The sequence below is a fragment of the Pholcus phalangioides genome, unplaced genomic scaffold (genome assembly GCF_987345545.1).
Source record: "Pholcus phalangioides strain wild (caught in Gottingen) unplaced genomic scaffold, Ppha-v1.0 ptg000039l_1, whole genome shotgun sequence".
Taxonomy (NCBI): domain Eukaryota; kingdom Metazoa; phylum Arthropoda; class Arachnida; order Araneae; family Pholcidae; genus Pholcus; species Pholcus phalangioides.
The window spans coordinates 22,871,505-22,886,019 of NW_028301625.1; the positions used below are offsets into that span (position 1 = coordinate 22,871,505).

Below are 14,515 nucleotides of genomic sequence, written 5' to 3' on the forward strand. Positions count from 1 at the left end.
GCATCTGTTAATACACTAATTAAACTAATTTATTTTCACCTAAAAATTTATTAGCTCAGGTTTAATCCAGAGTTTTTTTAAAGAGTATTTTCAATCAAAGCAGAGAGCTGGCAGGACTTTATATACCCAAAGCATTGTTTTGCAAGTTTAGATACAGCTTCGATTGAAAAACCATTGCATTATAAATGCTAGTAAATATAACATCAGTCAAACTTAGTTATTCTTACTTACATGAGTTTTTTTAAGCATCATATACAATCAGCACTGTTAAATTAAAGGACATTTTAGCCCTACAATTTAGTATTTTGAGATTGCTAAACAAATCAGTATTACATATATGGTGTAAAAGAACTTTTTAAACACCCATCTGTTATAAAAAGAGTACAACAGATGTTTATATCTATACAAATATAAAAGCAGTTAAAGAAATTTTGGAAAGTCAAGAATAATCTTGAATTGAAGAATATCAAATCATTCCATAGTTTTTCCTTCAGTGTTTATGCCATGCTTTATTCAAATTGTATATTTTTAAGAGAGAAAAACAATCCAAAATAATTCTGTAGAGTGGATCAATCATATGGTAACAATCATATTAAGTATTTATTCTTTGTATAACAGTCACTTTGAACATTACATGAAATTAATGTGTGCATTTTCCAATGGGAATTTTTATATTGAAACACGATATTTGAGGTTTTTGATGCGATGGTTTAAACCGGTGTTTCCCGAAGTGGGCGATAGAAGCTACGGGTACAACATAGGATGCTATGGGTTCACTTGAGTTAAGGGGCGAGGAGAGAGAAAATTTCTCTGAAAAAAGGGGTGATGAACATAAAGTTTGGGAAACTGGTTTAAACTGTCAGAAACTGCCATGTGCCAAAAACCTGCCAACCATATAAAAGATGCATCAAAACTTATTTTGTTATCCAGGAAGTATATTCAGCTGCTTACTGAATTTGAACAAATAAAGACTGGCTCGTAACAATAGTTTCATGCTTATTGAATAAGGAATAAAAAAGAAATTAAATTCATACAGTAAAAACTCACCTACTGTTACATCCTAAAATTTGATCTTGCAATTTCCTTTCATAATCTTGATGTTTTCTAGAGGAAAAAATGTCATTTGCTTCACTAAAAGACAAATATTTTTGAACAAATAAAAACTATCACATGTTAATGCAGAAACTTCAACTCATATTGAACTGTGTTTTATGACATATCAATAAGTCTTTTAAATTATCTTTCAAGCCAAACCAGATGCATTTCTGAAAAGTTGGCAAAACAAAATGTAATAAAATACTTTAAAAACTCATATCAAATCAATTTTATTCATCTATATATATAAAATGACCTATCCTGACTGATTCATCATTGTGGAGCCAAAACCACTGGAGCTATAAATATAAAATTTGGCCAGTAGTTTTAATTCATGTCACTAAGAAAGGGGTTTTCAAAATTTGACACCCCCCCCCCCCAAGTGATTTATAAGAGGGTTCAAAAGTTATTAGATACCCACTGAGATGGGACTTCTTAAAATTCAACCCCCGAGGGGGTCAAGAGGCATTCAAATGTTATATAGGGGAATCATTGCAGAGTAATTATCAGCTTACCATATTCACACGAGCGAAGCCACAGGTTAGCAACTAGTTTCTAATAAAAAGAAAAACCAAAGTGATTTTTGGAGAATCTCCAAAATCACTTGGTTTGTTTTTCACTCTAAAATCATCTCCATCCTTCTATCAAGAATATGAAACACACAAGCCTTTTTTAAGGTCTTCAGACAGATCTCATTAAGACAAATTCAATAGCACCTTACAAATGTTATGTCTTCTGGTTTGGGTATCAGATAAATGGTACATTTCCGTAACAAAATTGTGTTTCATGCTATATTTCCCATAAGTAGAAAACACAGATAAATGCCAACGGTATCAGTAAATGTTGAAAAATAAAATTTTGCTTAGCCAAATTCAGAGGCCCGGATGTCGCTCTTGAAAAATAACCATAAAAAATTACCCAAAAATGCTATTTAACTCTTCCTCTTATTGTTTGGTCAAGTGTGACCAGCCCTCGGAACTTTTACTAAATACTATGATGAAAAAAATTTAATTTTTGTATTTAAATACTTTAAGCTTACTATTTTGAAAAAATTTCAAAAGTTAAAAAGTATCCTAAAAATGAAATAAAATGTGAAAAGTACTGAAAAATGCAAAAATTGCAAATGTCATCAACATTCAAGCTCTGCTCATAAGTCTTCTAGTACACTTCCGTAAGGAAATCATTTCTATGTATCAAAAAGTATGTATAAGTTAGAGATGATAGATCTTGTCGAGACAAATCTAACAATACTTATGGAATCTTCTTCAGTTTCGCTTAACAAACCGAACAGGTTACATTGCAATATAACAAGATTTAAAAAAGGTGTATTCAGGTTTAAACTTGTTGAAAAGTAAAACATGACACAGAACCTTGTGATCAGTTTTATTTCAATTCTTCCATGAAAGGTACTAGTATGTTTATTTCATGGAAAATTTACACTTTACTATCTTTGATGCTTTATATGAAATGAAAGAAAAATCATGGATGTGTATGCAGAATAGACTTTGAGGGACACAAGGATCTAATTCTTCACTAATACTCAAAAACAATTTTAAATTAATAGATGGTATAAGAATGTATTTCTTTTCTCAATATTTTAATTTTTTACAAAAATATTTTTAATTTTTAATCTTCTTGGGGGGGGCATGGGTCCCCATACCCCCAGATTTCACCTTTGGTGAAAATCCGGGTTGCAATTTTGCAGTGGTAATCGGCTCAAAATTATTTTCTAAAGGTTTTCCAATTTTGAATTGGCTATTCCTTTGAAAACAAACTCTAGTTGCCACGGCGATTACAAAGACCTACAACACAAATATGCATACATTAAATTTCAAATCCACGCATTACACCAATTCAGAGAATAGATGCAAGGTTGCAACTAGGGGGAGCAGGCGGGTCTGGTGCCGTGGGCTCTGGACTAGAGGGAGCATCAAAAAAAAAATTCACCCTTTATAACTGCTTCTTTTACATTATACGGGACGCCAAAATGCATGCTTGCCGCAGTTGAGAAGTATGTAGTTGCAGCCCTGCAGAGGTGGCACCACCTACTGAACATAAAACATGGCAAATGCTGGGCCCACACACACAAGCATACTGTTAAGTTTCACCAACAACAATCTGACAAAGCTCCCATATTCAGTTGAGAAAATAAGTGGCAGTTAAATGGTGACAGATCAGAGTGGTGGACCATCAGGGAATGAAAAGAAAATCATTCCACCAGGAAATCGCTTCGCAAAGATTTATATGAATACAGGAATCAGAAGATAAATGTCAGAAAATCTCATTTGCTTTAAATTTAATCGCAAGATATTGTTGAAAGAGCTTAGGTTATAATGAAATGGAAAATCAGTAAGAAAGGAATTTATAGATTGATCTATTACTAAATACATAAATGTGTGCTTAACTTTCAATTACAGTGAATCCCACACTTAAAACGTTATTAAACAAACATCATAAAAAACATTGGAAGTTGGAAAAGTGATTTAAATGGGAAATCTTATAAGAATTACTTAGAGTTGGGAACACGAAAATAAGTCTTACTAAAATATTCTAAATGGGAATGTTGTAAATGGGATAGCCTGTATATTTGTTTTAGATTTATTACATTTGTTAAATTCTCAGTGTTAATGGGCTTCTTTGCAAGCTTTTTTCTACTAGTACACAATGAAAGTAAAAACCTAGTAATAAGCTGGTAAATAAATCTCTCCTTCAATGAGCCTTTGTATAGAATGTTTTTAGAAATAAATTATTTGATTTAACAGAGATACCTCCCCCTACCCAGAACATGGCCCGCCGCTGTTTCAGTGAAGACTTTTAGACAGGTGATCAAAGACCTGGCCCATGTTGGAAAAAATTCCTAGAGATACCAGTAGTAATGATGGGGAGGAATATAATTTTTTTTCTAAAGGGACCCAGATTTTGCCAATAACCTGGGTCCTCAGGTAAACTCTAGAGTACACCATCATCTCTGCATGTGTACGAGATTCAGGATCGTCTACATGGGGGAAGATGCATTGTATAAAATGCAATTACATTGTATATCCATGAATTCTTTGGGGAGGACCAAGCCCTCTTACGAAGTTTATTGGGGACCTCAGAGCAACCCGAGTCCTTCAGGTTTCGGTGTCTATGCCCAACATGGGGCAGGTAAGATGAATATAATCATACGTAAGACGTATATAATCTGCATTGCAATTAAATTTATGACTCAAAAGTAAAAACAATTTAACTCAAATAAGAGAATAGCCGAACAATATTTTACAGGAACAGAGAATGCTTGTATCCCGTAAAAAAAAAAATTTTTTTTAATGAAACGTGGTCTACTAGTTAAAATTCATAGAGTGGTGCATGCATTAAAAATAATAGTGATTATGGTGCAGCTTAGAAAAAGGTCATCAACTATGGTTGGTCGAAAAAAATTAAGTTACTTTCAAATTGATATAGTGCTGAAAAGTTGCCTCCTCTTATTAAGGGGCCCTTCAAGTATTATATCAGCAATTTTTCAACTATTTTTGACCCCCTTTCCCCTTGTCAGCAAAAGTCAGCAAAGTTCTGACCCCCTCCCCGTCAGCAAAATTTCATCATCTTTGCCCCCTACCTCCTATCACATACTGGTTGGATCCGAGACACACGAGAAGGGGGACATAGGAGGGCTCCTTTGCCCCCAACGATCAAAAATTGTGACCCCTCCCCCCTCTAAGCCACAAATGCTAAAGTTATGGACCTCAGGGTTATCTGATGTGGTCCGCTACCTCAAACCCAATTTTGTGAAAATGAACTAAACACATTTACAGATAGCTTAAGTGACCCATAGCACAATTCCAGAGTATTTAGGTGGCATTTGGCACATTCACAGATCAAGTGACCCGCAACACAGTTCCAGAACACTCAAGCGATCAGTGGCACATTTAGAAATCCCTTGAGTGGCAGTTGGCACATTTAGAAATCCCTTGAGTGGCAGTTGGCACAGTTTTAGAGCACTTAAGTGACCCCCCAATGCGGCTCTACATCACTCAAGTTACCCCCTGGCACATTTCCAGATTACTTGAGTGATCCGCAAAATAATTACGGATCACTTGAATGATGCGTGGCACAGTTTGAGAATACTTAAGCGGCCCAAACACATTTCTAGATCACTTGAAAGACCCAAAAAACATTTACAAATACAAATACAACGCCACAACAGGCAAAATGCCCAACGAGGTGGCTGATAAAAATATGGTTGTCATATGTTTCAAAAATACAGGAACCCAATTAAAAATGCAATTAACACAAATTACAAACAATATATACACATGATAAAATATTATACAATGCCCATAAAGAATACTTATGGTTGTCTTATTCTAAGAATGGATAGCTTCTCGATTTACCCCAACATGTTTATCGTATTTCTTTTTAAACGTGTCAATTGTGTTACAATTTACTACCTCCGGGGGTAAGCTATTCCATTTATTAACAACCCTATTGGAGAAAAATTCCCTGCGACACCATAACCTTGCATTGTCCCTCACCAATCGATACTGGTGTCCCCTTGTAAAAGCAGTCGACTGGCGGTGTACTAAAAGTTCATGGTTCATCCTATCCATCCCATTGAAAATTTTGAACACTTCGATCATATCTCCTCGACACCTGCGTTCATCCAATGTAAACATATTCAAAAAATGAAGTCTTTCTTCATAACTTAAGCCCTGTGTGCCAATAAGGACACGCGTAGCTCTTCTCTGCACCCCTTCAACCAAGTCTATGTCCCTCTGTAGGTATGGTCTCCAAAACCTTACAGCATACTCCAGTCCAGGACGAACTAAGCCTCGAAAAAGCGGAAGAATGACTTTAGGAGAACGCGAAGAGACCTTTTTGAAAATGAGACCAAGCATTCTATTCGCTTTTTTGACAACCGCTGACAATGTTCAGAAAACTTAAGTCGCTCGTCAATGAGAATTCCCAAATCGGTGACTCTAGTTGCATCCGGGATAGTGACACCATTCAACTCGTAAGAGAACCGTGGGTTGTTCGAACCAAAATGAGCGACCATGCACTTATCTACGCTAAACGTCATGCTCCATTCATTTGCCCATGCTGCAATCTTGTTTAAGTTGGTCTGGAGCAACTCCCTATCGCTTTCATTTCCGATTACCCCCATTAGCTTCACATCATCTGAGAATTTGCTAGTAATTCCATCGATACCCTGATCGAGTTTGTCGATAAAAAGTGAAAAAAGTATGGGGCCAAGGACACTTCCCTGAGGAACTCCACTTGTGACAATTTAGAGATAACTAAAGTGGCTCACTAGGAGACTTATAAATAGGGAGATTGTTAGTTCAGGTGCCCACAAACCACGGTTAAGGATGCCATTAAGAATATTTCATATCTTCAAAAAAAGGTGGTTGCTGATTTAAGCAACCTTCAAACACTCCCCACCCCCCTTGTTATCAAAAAGCAAATCGAAAACCCCCATGGATGCTGACATAATACTTGAATGACCCCTAAGAAAAAATATTAAAAATTTTTAAATCGGTTGACATCTTCTGGTCGCGCATCAGACTTGAAGTTTATGGGAATTGACAAAATCAAATATTTTTCTTAATTTTTTTAATATTACTTAAAATTCTACGATCGACACGCAGAAGTTTGTTATGCTTATTTTATGGTTCAATAAAGTAAAATAAATTAAATCATCATTAATATTTCAATGTTTATTGGTCACACAACAGCCCCGTTTACATGTGCAAGATTGAGGGTCGCTTTGGTGATAATTACCGGCATGGCAACTTTTTTCCCCTCATAGGAAAAAAATGTGGGAGAAAAGCTTATCAAATAAAGCCCATCTTTCTTGGGGTGGAATGGTGGTCGACGCCGACCTTCTCTCCCATAATCCTTTGCCCTGCGAAAACTACTGTAAGCTACTTTGTCAGCCATCTTGAATCAAGCACTCCTGTTCAACAAAAACGTAACCATTGACGACTTCCGGTAAGAGGAGGGGGATTACCGGCATAAACTAAATGCCGTGTGAATGGTTTGTAGCTAAAATCCCTGTTACCGTGAACTTTCCAGGATGTTTTATTGCATATGTGAACGGGGCTAACATGTTTGAAAAACAGGAATTAACCAAATTTTTTCAAGTTTCATTATGCAGCTTTTTGCCCATTTTGTTAAAAGAACCCTGGCAAATTCATTGCTAGGTGGGGCTGCATGTCAAGTTACACCCACACCCTACCCAAACCACCACCATCCAAAGTTTGCGTGCACATGTGTATATTACATTATATTTCAAAACTAGGCATCAAAATTGACTAGGATTCAATGGTTTAGTTTCTTCTAATTTCTTTCCCAAGTGTACAGGTTTGAAGTCTGACTTTTTTGAGAAGTCAGGCATAACTGATTTTTATAACAGCGTAGATCTAATATAGCTATCCCTAGCGCTTCATGTCCGTATACTTTAGTTGAGGCCTCGGTAACAAGTTAAGCATATCCCACGACTACCTGAGTGTGACCGGAGTGAGCATGGGTGAACTACATGTGGGAAGACCACTACCATGGATTGTTTATCTACTCCATTTCAACGAACTCCCTGTCATATTCCTCAGCATATACATGGTGCAATGAATCAATGAGCAAAAGGACTCTGCTACTAGACTTATCCTGTTGCCGAAATCTGTTCCAGAGTCTGAATTAGTGTATACCTGACAGTCTTAGCCGTATGTAGTGTTGTGTGGGAATTTTTAGTGCTGCTATCTACATTTGATATTGTGAGTGAAGTGAAATGATTGAATATTTGTACCATTGTAATCCTGTTGCTCTCTATGGCGAGACTTTTTAATAGGGGGATTGGCTCATATTTGTGCCTCGAAGTCGGGAACCACCAATCCCTATAGAACCACATGGTGCATCCACAGGGCCAAAACTTTTTTCTGAACCCGTTAGATAACTGCTTACTGGATGTGAAAGCTCCCTGTGGTGGAGTATGAATCTGTAGATTGATTCCAGAAGTAGACAGAAAGATGTAGAGCAAAGACCAGCCAAGACATATCCAAGTCAGGACATTGTCCAGAAGATTTTTAATTCGAGATCCTATAGTCATCGGTCACATTCTAGATGTGCAGATGCGGCCAATAGAGTACTAAGGTTTTATAGGTCTACATGAGTTAGCCAAATCCTCCTGAAAATCCGAAGTTCTCATCTTGAAATCATACATGCTTGTGTGGTTCCACAAAAAGAGTGAGTATTTTAGTGACGTGCTAAACATGTTTTTCCAGCAGTTCAAACATTGCAGTATTTGACAACTTACTTCATGTTAATCCAGTAATTGAACACAATACATTCTTTACACACAATGAAAATTTACTGTTGACTATGATCGTTGATGACAGAACACATTAAAGAGAGCTTGGATATAGAAACACTTTATATCCTGATGGTACTTTAAAGTACCGGGTTAGATAATTTTTTCGAACAAACTAATTGTTTCAAATGCATTGTTTTTTTTTTTGTTTTTAATTAGAACTAAAATGACCTACCAAATAATTTACATGATAACTATTATTGTCATCACACACATTTATACTTTTATTTAAATTCATTATAGTTTTCTTCTTGTTCTACTTCTTACAATGTTTGATATAAAGGGTTAAAAGCAAGTTAATCCACCTCTAAAGGAAAATCCATTAGACACTTCATGCTACGTCAGATAAACTTTGAAGCTACCGATTACAACTGAAATTTACTGGAATACTTGCCTGTTGTATCCTTCCCCCCAATGCTACAAGATGTGTGATATATTATATCATTCATCAATTCCAACACTAATCACATCAGACAAGTCACACTCAGACAGTCGAGAGATGTAGCAAACTTATAGAGGAACTCAACTAAAGTATGTAGATATGAAGCTAGAGTTTTACATCTGATATCTACGCTAATATCAAGATCAGTTATGCCTGATTTCTCCCAAAAGTCAAATTTTGAATGCGTCAATTTTGATAACTAGTTTTGAAATTTAATGTAAATCATACGCACCAACTTTGGATGGTTGTTTGGTTAGGGTGTGGGTGTAACTCAATGCATAGCCTGACCTAGAGATGAATTAGCCTGGGTCATTTTGTTTTGACAAAACGAGCGAAAAGCTGCACAATGAAACTGCACTAGAGCGATTTGAAAATAAAAACTTTTTTTTTTTTAACCCACCCGATATATATTACACGTATATTCTTTTATTACACTGGTGTTCAAAATTTAAAGAATTTTCACATTTGGTTGATTATCACTGGAACTTCTAGACACATAAGTTGATATAATATAAACAAAATAGGCGCACAACTCTTATGGTATGCATGCATGGTCATGCATAAGATGCATCAGTGGCAAAAGGTCCAACATAGAGCTTATGATATCAAACAAAAAATAAATTGATAGGGATATGGTCCCTTCCTGCTGTTATACTCCAGGTCACAAAACTTCATACTGGAAATCCTACTTTCCAGAAATTTTATGACCATATTAGTTCCATGGGGATGCACCTTGTCATCCCCTAAAACGAAATCAGAGCCAATTGCACTCCAAAAAGGCAAACATAGGGCTCCAAGATTTCATCCCTATACCTGACAGCAGACACAGATCCTCTAGGCAGCTGTAGTTTGATGGTTTGGGCAGGCATATTGAAAGGGCGTACAAATCTTCAAGTCGTTACCAGAGAATCTGTGGGGAGCTGTCAAGTATTAGGATAGTATATTTGACAATTTCATTTTAATGGACAACACGCCCCCCTTAGAGCTGATATGGGTGATAAATTTCTGGAAAGAGAAGATATTCACCAGATACAGCAGCCAGCCATATCTCCAGACCTATACCCAACTGAGCTTACCTGTGACGTTCTTGGGAGAGCAATTGCAGTTCATCCCCCCTCTCCTAGAACCATCCAGGAGCTGAAAACAGCATTGCTGAAGGAGTGAAACTAGCTGTCACAGAGACCCCCCTAAATAGCTGAATTTCTGGTATGAATTCATGTTGAATGACCTTTATAACAGTAACAGGAGATGTACTTACCCCCACCCCCTCTAAACAAATTTTTGCTCAATATCATAAGCTTTATGTTAGACCATCCAGCTCCGATACATGTTATATATGACCATCAATGTATAAAATAACTGCTGTATGCCTATCTTGTCTGTATAATAACCTATGTGCATAACTAATTCCATTGAAATTTGTCCCAAGGTTCCAGAGATAATTGACCAAAAGGGAAAATGATTGATTTTTAACACCAGTTTATCTTGAATTAGACCAGCAGTTTTCAGCTTCTTTTCTGAGTTGCAAGAACCCTGTTTATTCTATGTCTAAATGAGCCCCATAGACCTCTTTTTTTTTAAATCAAATTTACAAATTTATTTTATTGTCCTGAAGTTGCTGCTGAGCCCTTGGAAGTATACGCAGGGAGTACAGGTCAAGAACCCTTCAATTAGACAAAGGGAAAGATTGCTTTCAACCAGTTAAAATGTGAAAAAAATAATGATTCCCCAACTTGCACTGACCTCGCATGCTGGGAAGAGTGAGAAAATGAGAAATGTGCTTTATAAAAAAATCACTGCTTGTTATTGCCAAAATATTAAGCTTCTAAAATGAAGAGATCTTATAAAATGCAGATAAAGGGATTAACGTTGTTTCCAAGCAGCTAAACAAATAGTAATAAAAACCTTACACGTGGTAGAAAGATGTTAAGAAATCTAAAGCCTTGAAATAATTAAAAGAGGAAAACCAAATAATTAAAAAAGAAATTAATTATTTGGTTGGTTGACTTAATTGCTTTAATACACATTTTATGCAAAAAATGTTCTAGAGAATCATCTGTTGTGAGCCAAAAATCTATCAAGATTGATTGATATTAGCAAAGGAATGGGATTCCAAACAGTCAAAAAGACTACTATAATGCAGATAAAACAGGACCGTAACAATTTGTTATCTGATAGAGAAAAAAAATTGAAATTTACTTATATTACGAAACCTGTTATAACAACTTTTCTCGTGATTGTGAGCTCTCGTTACAACAAACTTTTACTGCATTTGTCTTTTTTGAACTTTTTTCCCAATCAAAAACTAATGTATATGCCATAAGCCACCAAAAATAAGGTGGCCAAACTTTTTTCAGCCCATGAAACTTCAAAGACCCCAAAATGGTGCATGCACTACTTTCTAAATCTCACTTTTCTATTATTCTATATTTTATATACAGCTTTACTTTTGGTTGAAATTAAGTGATCGATGCAAATCAAAAATTTGACAAAATCATAATTTCCATCAGTGTACCACACATATAACAATTCAATATCTTTTTTTTATAGACATTTTTGACCAAAGTTTTAACATTCCATGCTAGACTTCATGGCATGTCACTAGTGGCATGTATATCACAGGTGAGCTACTTAGGTTTTTAAAAAGATATTACAACACAAGCGCCACATTGTATATTCCAAGAAACATTTTGAAAAATGAACAACTTTTGAATTCATCTTATTTGTTGATTATATTAATATTCCTTCAAAAATATGTGCTATATGCTAAAATTGAATTAGTACCCTTGCTGCATGTCTTCTTTTGTGAAACTAGCAGCTTCATCCCCTAGTTCATGTAAATACATGCAGTCCTATAAAGAGAAAGAAATAAGAGAATATAAATTATTTTTCTCAATCAAGAGTAACTTTTTAATAGAAAAGATTTTAAAAATAGTTAATGTAATTTTTAAAAAAATTCTCACACTTTTAGGGCATTGTTGATTTTTAAGAAAATGACTGCAATATTTTGTTGTTCCTAAGGATGCTTTTATAGTCCGTCCATCTACGTGAATATTATTTACATTCTTGATTGCTCTCAAAGCATCCTCTGGTCGGCAGTATGTTACATAAGCACTTGCACTGGGTCCCTTAAAAATATTAGAACACAAATTACAACAAGTTCTGAAAGTTATTTAACAAAATAATTTTCTTAAGAATCTATAACTAATATAGACTCCATAGTACAAGGGTGAATCAGAAAATAAGATCTAATTCTGCACAAAAGACTTATTTCCACGGATAAAGAAAGCTCATTCACTTCATCTTTTGACAGTCTCTCTATATGGCAATGCATTTCTGGTGTTGTTAAAAAGATTTTATTCATTGCTTCAAACATGGCTTTTTGGTTACTTCTATCAAAGCCTTATATACTACTTGTCTCACCATGTAACCAGCAAATGAAATCGCATGGAGTCTTCTTCATGAAGGGGGGGGGGCAGAGATGTGATAATCAGTTGACCATTAAAATGGATTGAAAATTTTTTTAATTGCTAGACCCCGGATATAAGTTGTACGTGGAAGCAGTTCGAATCCAAGCTATTGCACATACTGTATTGTATGTAGTTGTTGCACATACAATACAGCATGTGCACCAACTGTATTGCTGCTGTTGTATACAGCCATAATGCAAACATGGCTTTGGGGAAAATCTGAAAATCTGTTTGGGAAGGGTGGGAGTTTTTTTAACAGTATCAGGAGTGCATTGCCATACAGAGAGACTATCAAAAAGTGACGTGTTCATACTTAGAATAAGACAACCATAAATATTTTTTATGGGCATTGTATAATATTTTGTCATGTATATGTATATTTTTTAGTTTTTATAATTGAATTTTTAATTGGGTTGCTGTATTTTAGAAACATGGCATCTATATTTGTTATGGGCATCTTTTTCTCAGCCAGCTCGTTGGGCATTTTGCCTGTTGTGGCCTTATATTTATAAAAGTGCTCTTCACTAGTAGAAAAAAAATGTCTCGTGTAGAAATTGCCTTCACTTTCTATTTCACCTTTCATTGTTTAAGACTCAAACGTAATTGAAATACTATATCTATATAAGATGTGTAAGAACTAAACTTCTTTGAGGAATCAAATACAATTGAAAACACTGAAATATTTTTAAATTGCTTCACAAACAATTCTCAAATTAACAAACGGTTGCACACACTGAAAAATATTTACAAACCTGTGAACCAGCATACGAGGTGCTTTGATTTACTACAACTTTATGGATCTTGCCAAATTTTCCAAAGTAATCATGTTTTTTCAAAACATCAGCATCTGCTAATCGTGTTGGCAAGCCAACAACAAAAACTAAATTCTTCTGGACAACTCTATCAATATAAGCAAAGAAAAGATTCATTAAAGAAAAAAATTAATACATGTATAGATGTACTCTATTTTCATAGATATTTATGCTTAAAAATTCTCTAGAAAATTTCATTAAACTTGATCTTAATAACCCTCTCAGCAGCGTTTGAGAAATATCTTGCAGAACTTGATATTTTGTATTTTGGCAATTAATTCTTGAAACCCTCTTATTTTATCAATTACAAGCAGATATCTCTAAAGCAGGTTTTTTTCTTGAGCATGTTTTTTGTCCCCCGCCCCCAACCTGTCAGATCAACAGCCAGTAGACTGAGTCAGCTTTTGTTCAAATTTTGATAATAGAAAGGGAAACACTGTTTGAAACATACCTTTTTCCCTTCCCTTTTTGCCAGTATAGGAATATAAATATACTATAAATAGAAAAGATAAGAGTATTTTACTTCCTTGATTTATTGTTCTTGAAGTTAGGATTAACACTATCACTTGCATGAAATTGAGAGAAAATCTTCTCGAAAAAATTTCAAAAGGAAGACTTTCTTTTTGAAATTTCTGAAATTAAGTTTAAAAATTAACTTTTGCATTTTAATTTCAGAATCTTTCTTTTATTTGAATACAGATTTAGCAAGTGACCAGATTTAATGAGCATTTTTGCTGAAAAAGAGCTTGTTATAAATGGGTCCAACTATATAGTTCAACCCTGATGTAACAGCACCATTTGTCTCACATATTTCTGGCGCTAAAATGAGTGGCATATCAAATTACAAATTAATGTGTGTAATCCCTATATATGGAAGATTTATTAACTGCAAATTTTTGGCGCTTAGCAGGGTTAGAGCTAAATTAGGGGCACTTTACAATGAGATTTGAATATCTCCATAAGATCGTAACAGTAGCTTGTGTAATCATAATCTCCAACAGTGAAAAACAGTTCCTTTTCTGAATTGCTAATTTAGGTATTTTTTGTTAAATCAAAATACCGTGTAAACTAGGATGAAGGTCTCTCAGCAGGTAATCATGTGGGTGTGAACAAATCAGGATCAAATATTATCAAGTCTCTGTGAAAGTACTGGGACATACTATTATCCACTCGGGAGGGAAGTTCAGATACGAGTGATTCCAGTAATGCCTGGAGGTGTAGGAGTAGGATCCACCACTTTAACTTAAGCCTGAAGGACATTTGCTCCTCACTTGGGGTCACGTTCTTGGAGCTTTCCACATTCACAAATAGGTGGCTTCATTGGGATCGGATTCACCTAAATAGGCGCGGAAGG

General features: G+C 35.3%; 1 protein-coding gene across 3 annotated transcripts in view; it reads right to left on the reverse strand.

Moving 5' to 3' along the window:
* LOC149065720 (uncharacterized) overlaps nucleotides 1–14,515 on the reverse strand; it is a 79,779-nt gene that overhangs the window by 45,888 nt on the left and 19,376 nt on the right. For all 3 annotated transcript variants that reach the window (XM_089253738.1, XM_089253737.1, XM_089253739.1), the window contains exons 7-10: nucleotides 13,102–13,249; nucleotides 11,843–12,007; nucleotides 11,664–11,731; nucleotides 1,048–1,104 (exon numbers count right to left, since the gene is read on the reverse strand). In XM_089253738.1, coding sequence (XP_089109864.1) covers nucleotides 1,048–1,104; nucleotides 11,664–11,731; nucleotides 11,843–12,007; nucleotides 13,102–13,249 — 438 coding nt within the window. The remainder of the gene's footprint in view (nucleotides 1–1,047; nucleotides 1,105–11,663; nucleotides 11,732–11,842; nucleotides 12,008–13,101; nucleotides 13,250–14,515) is intronic.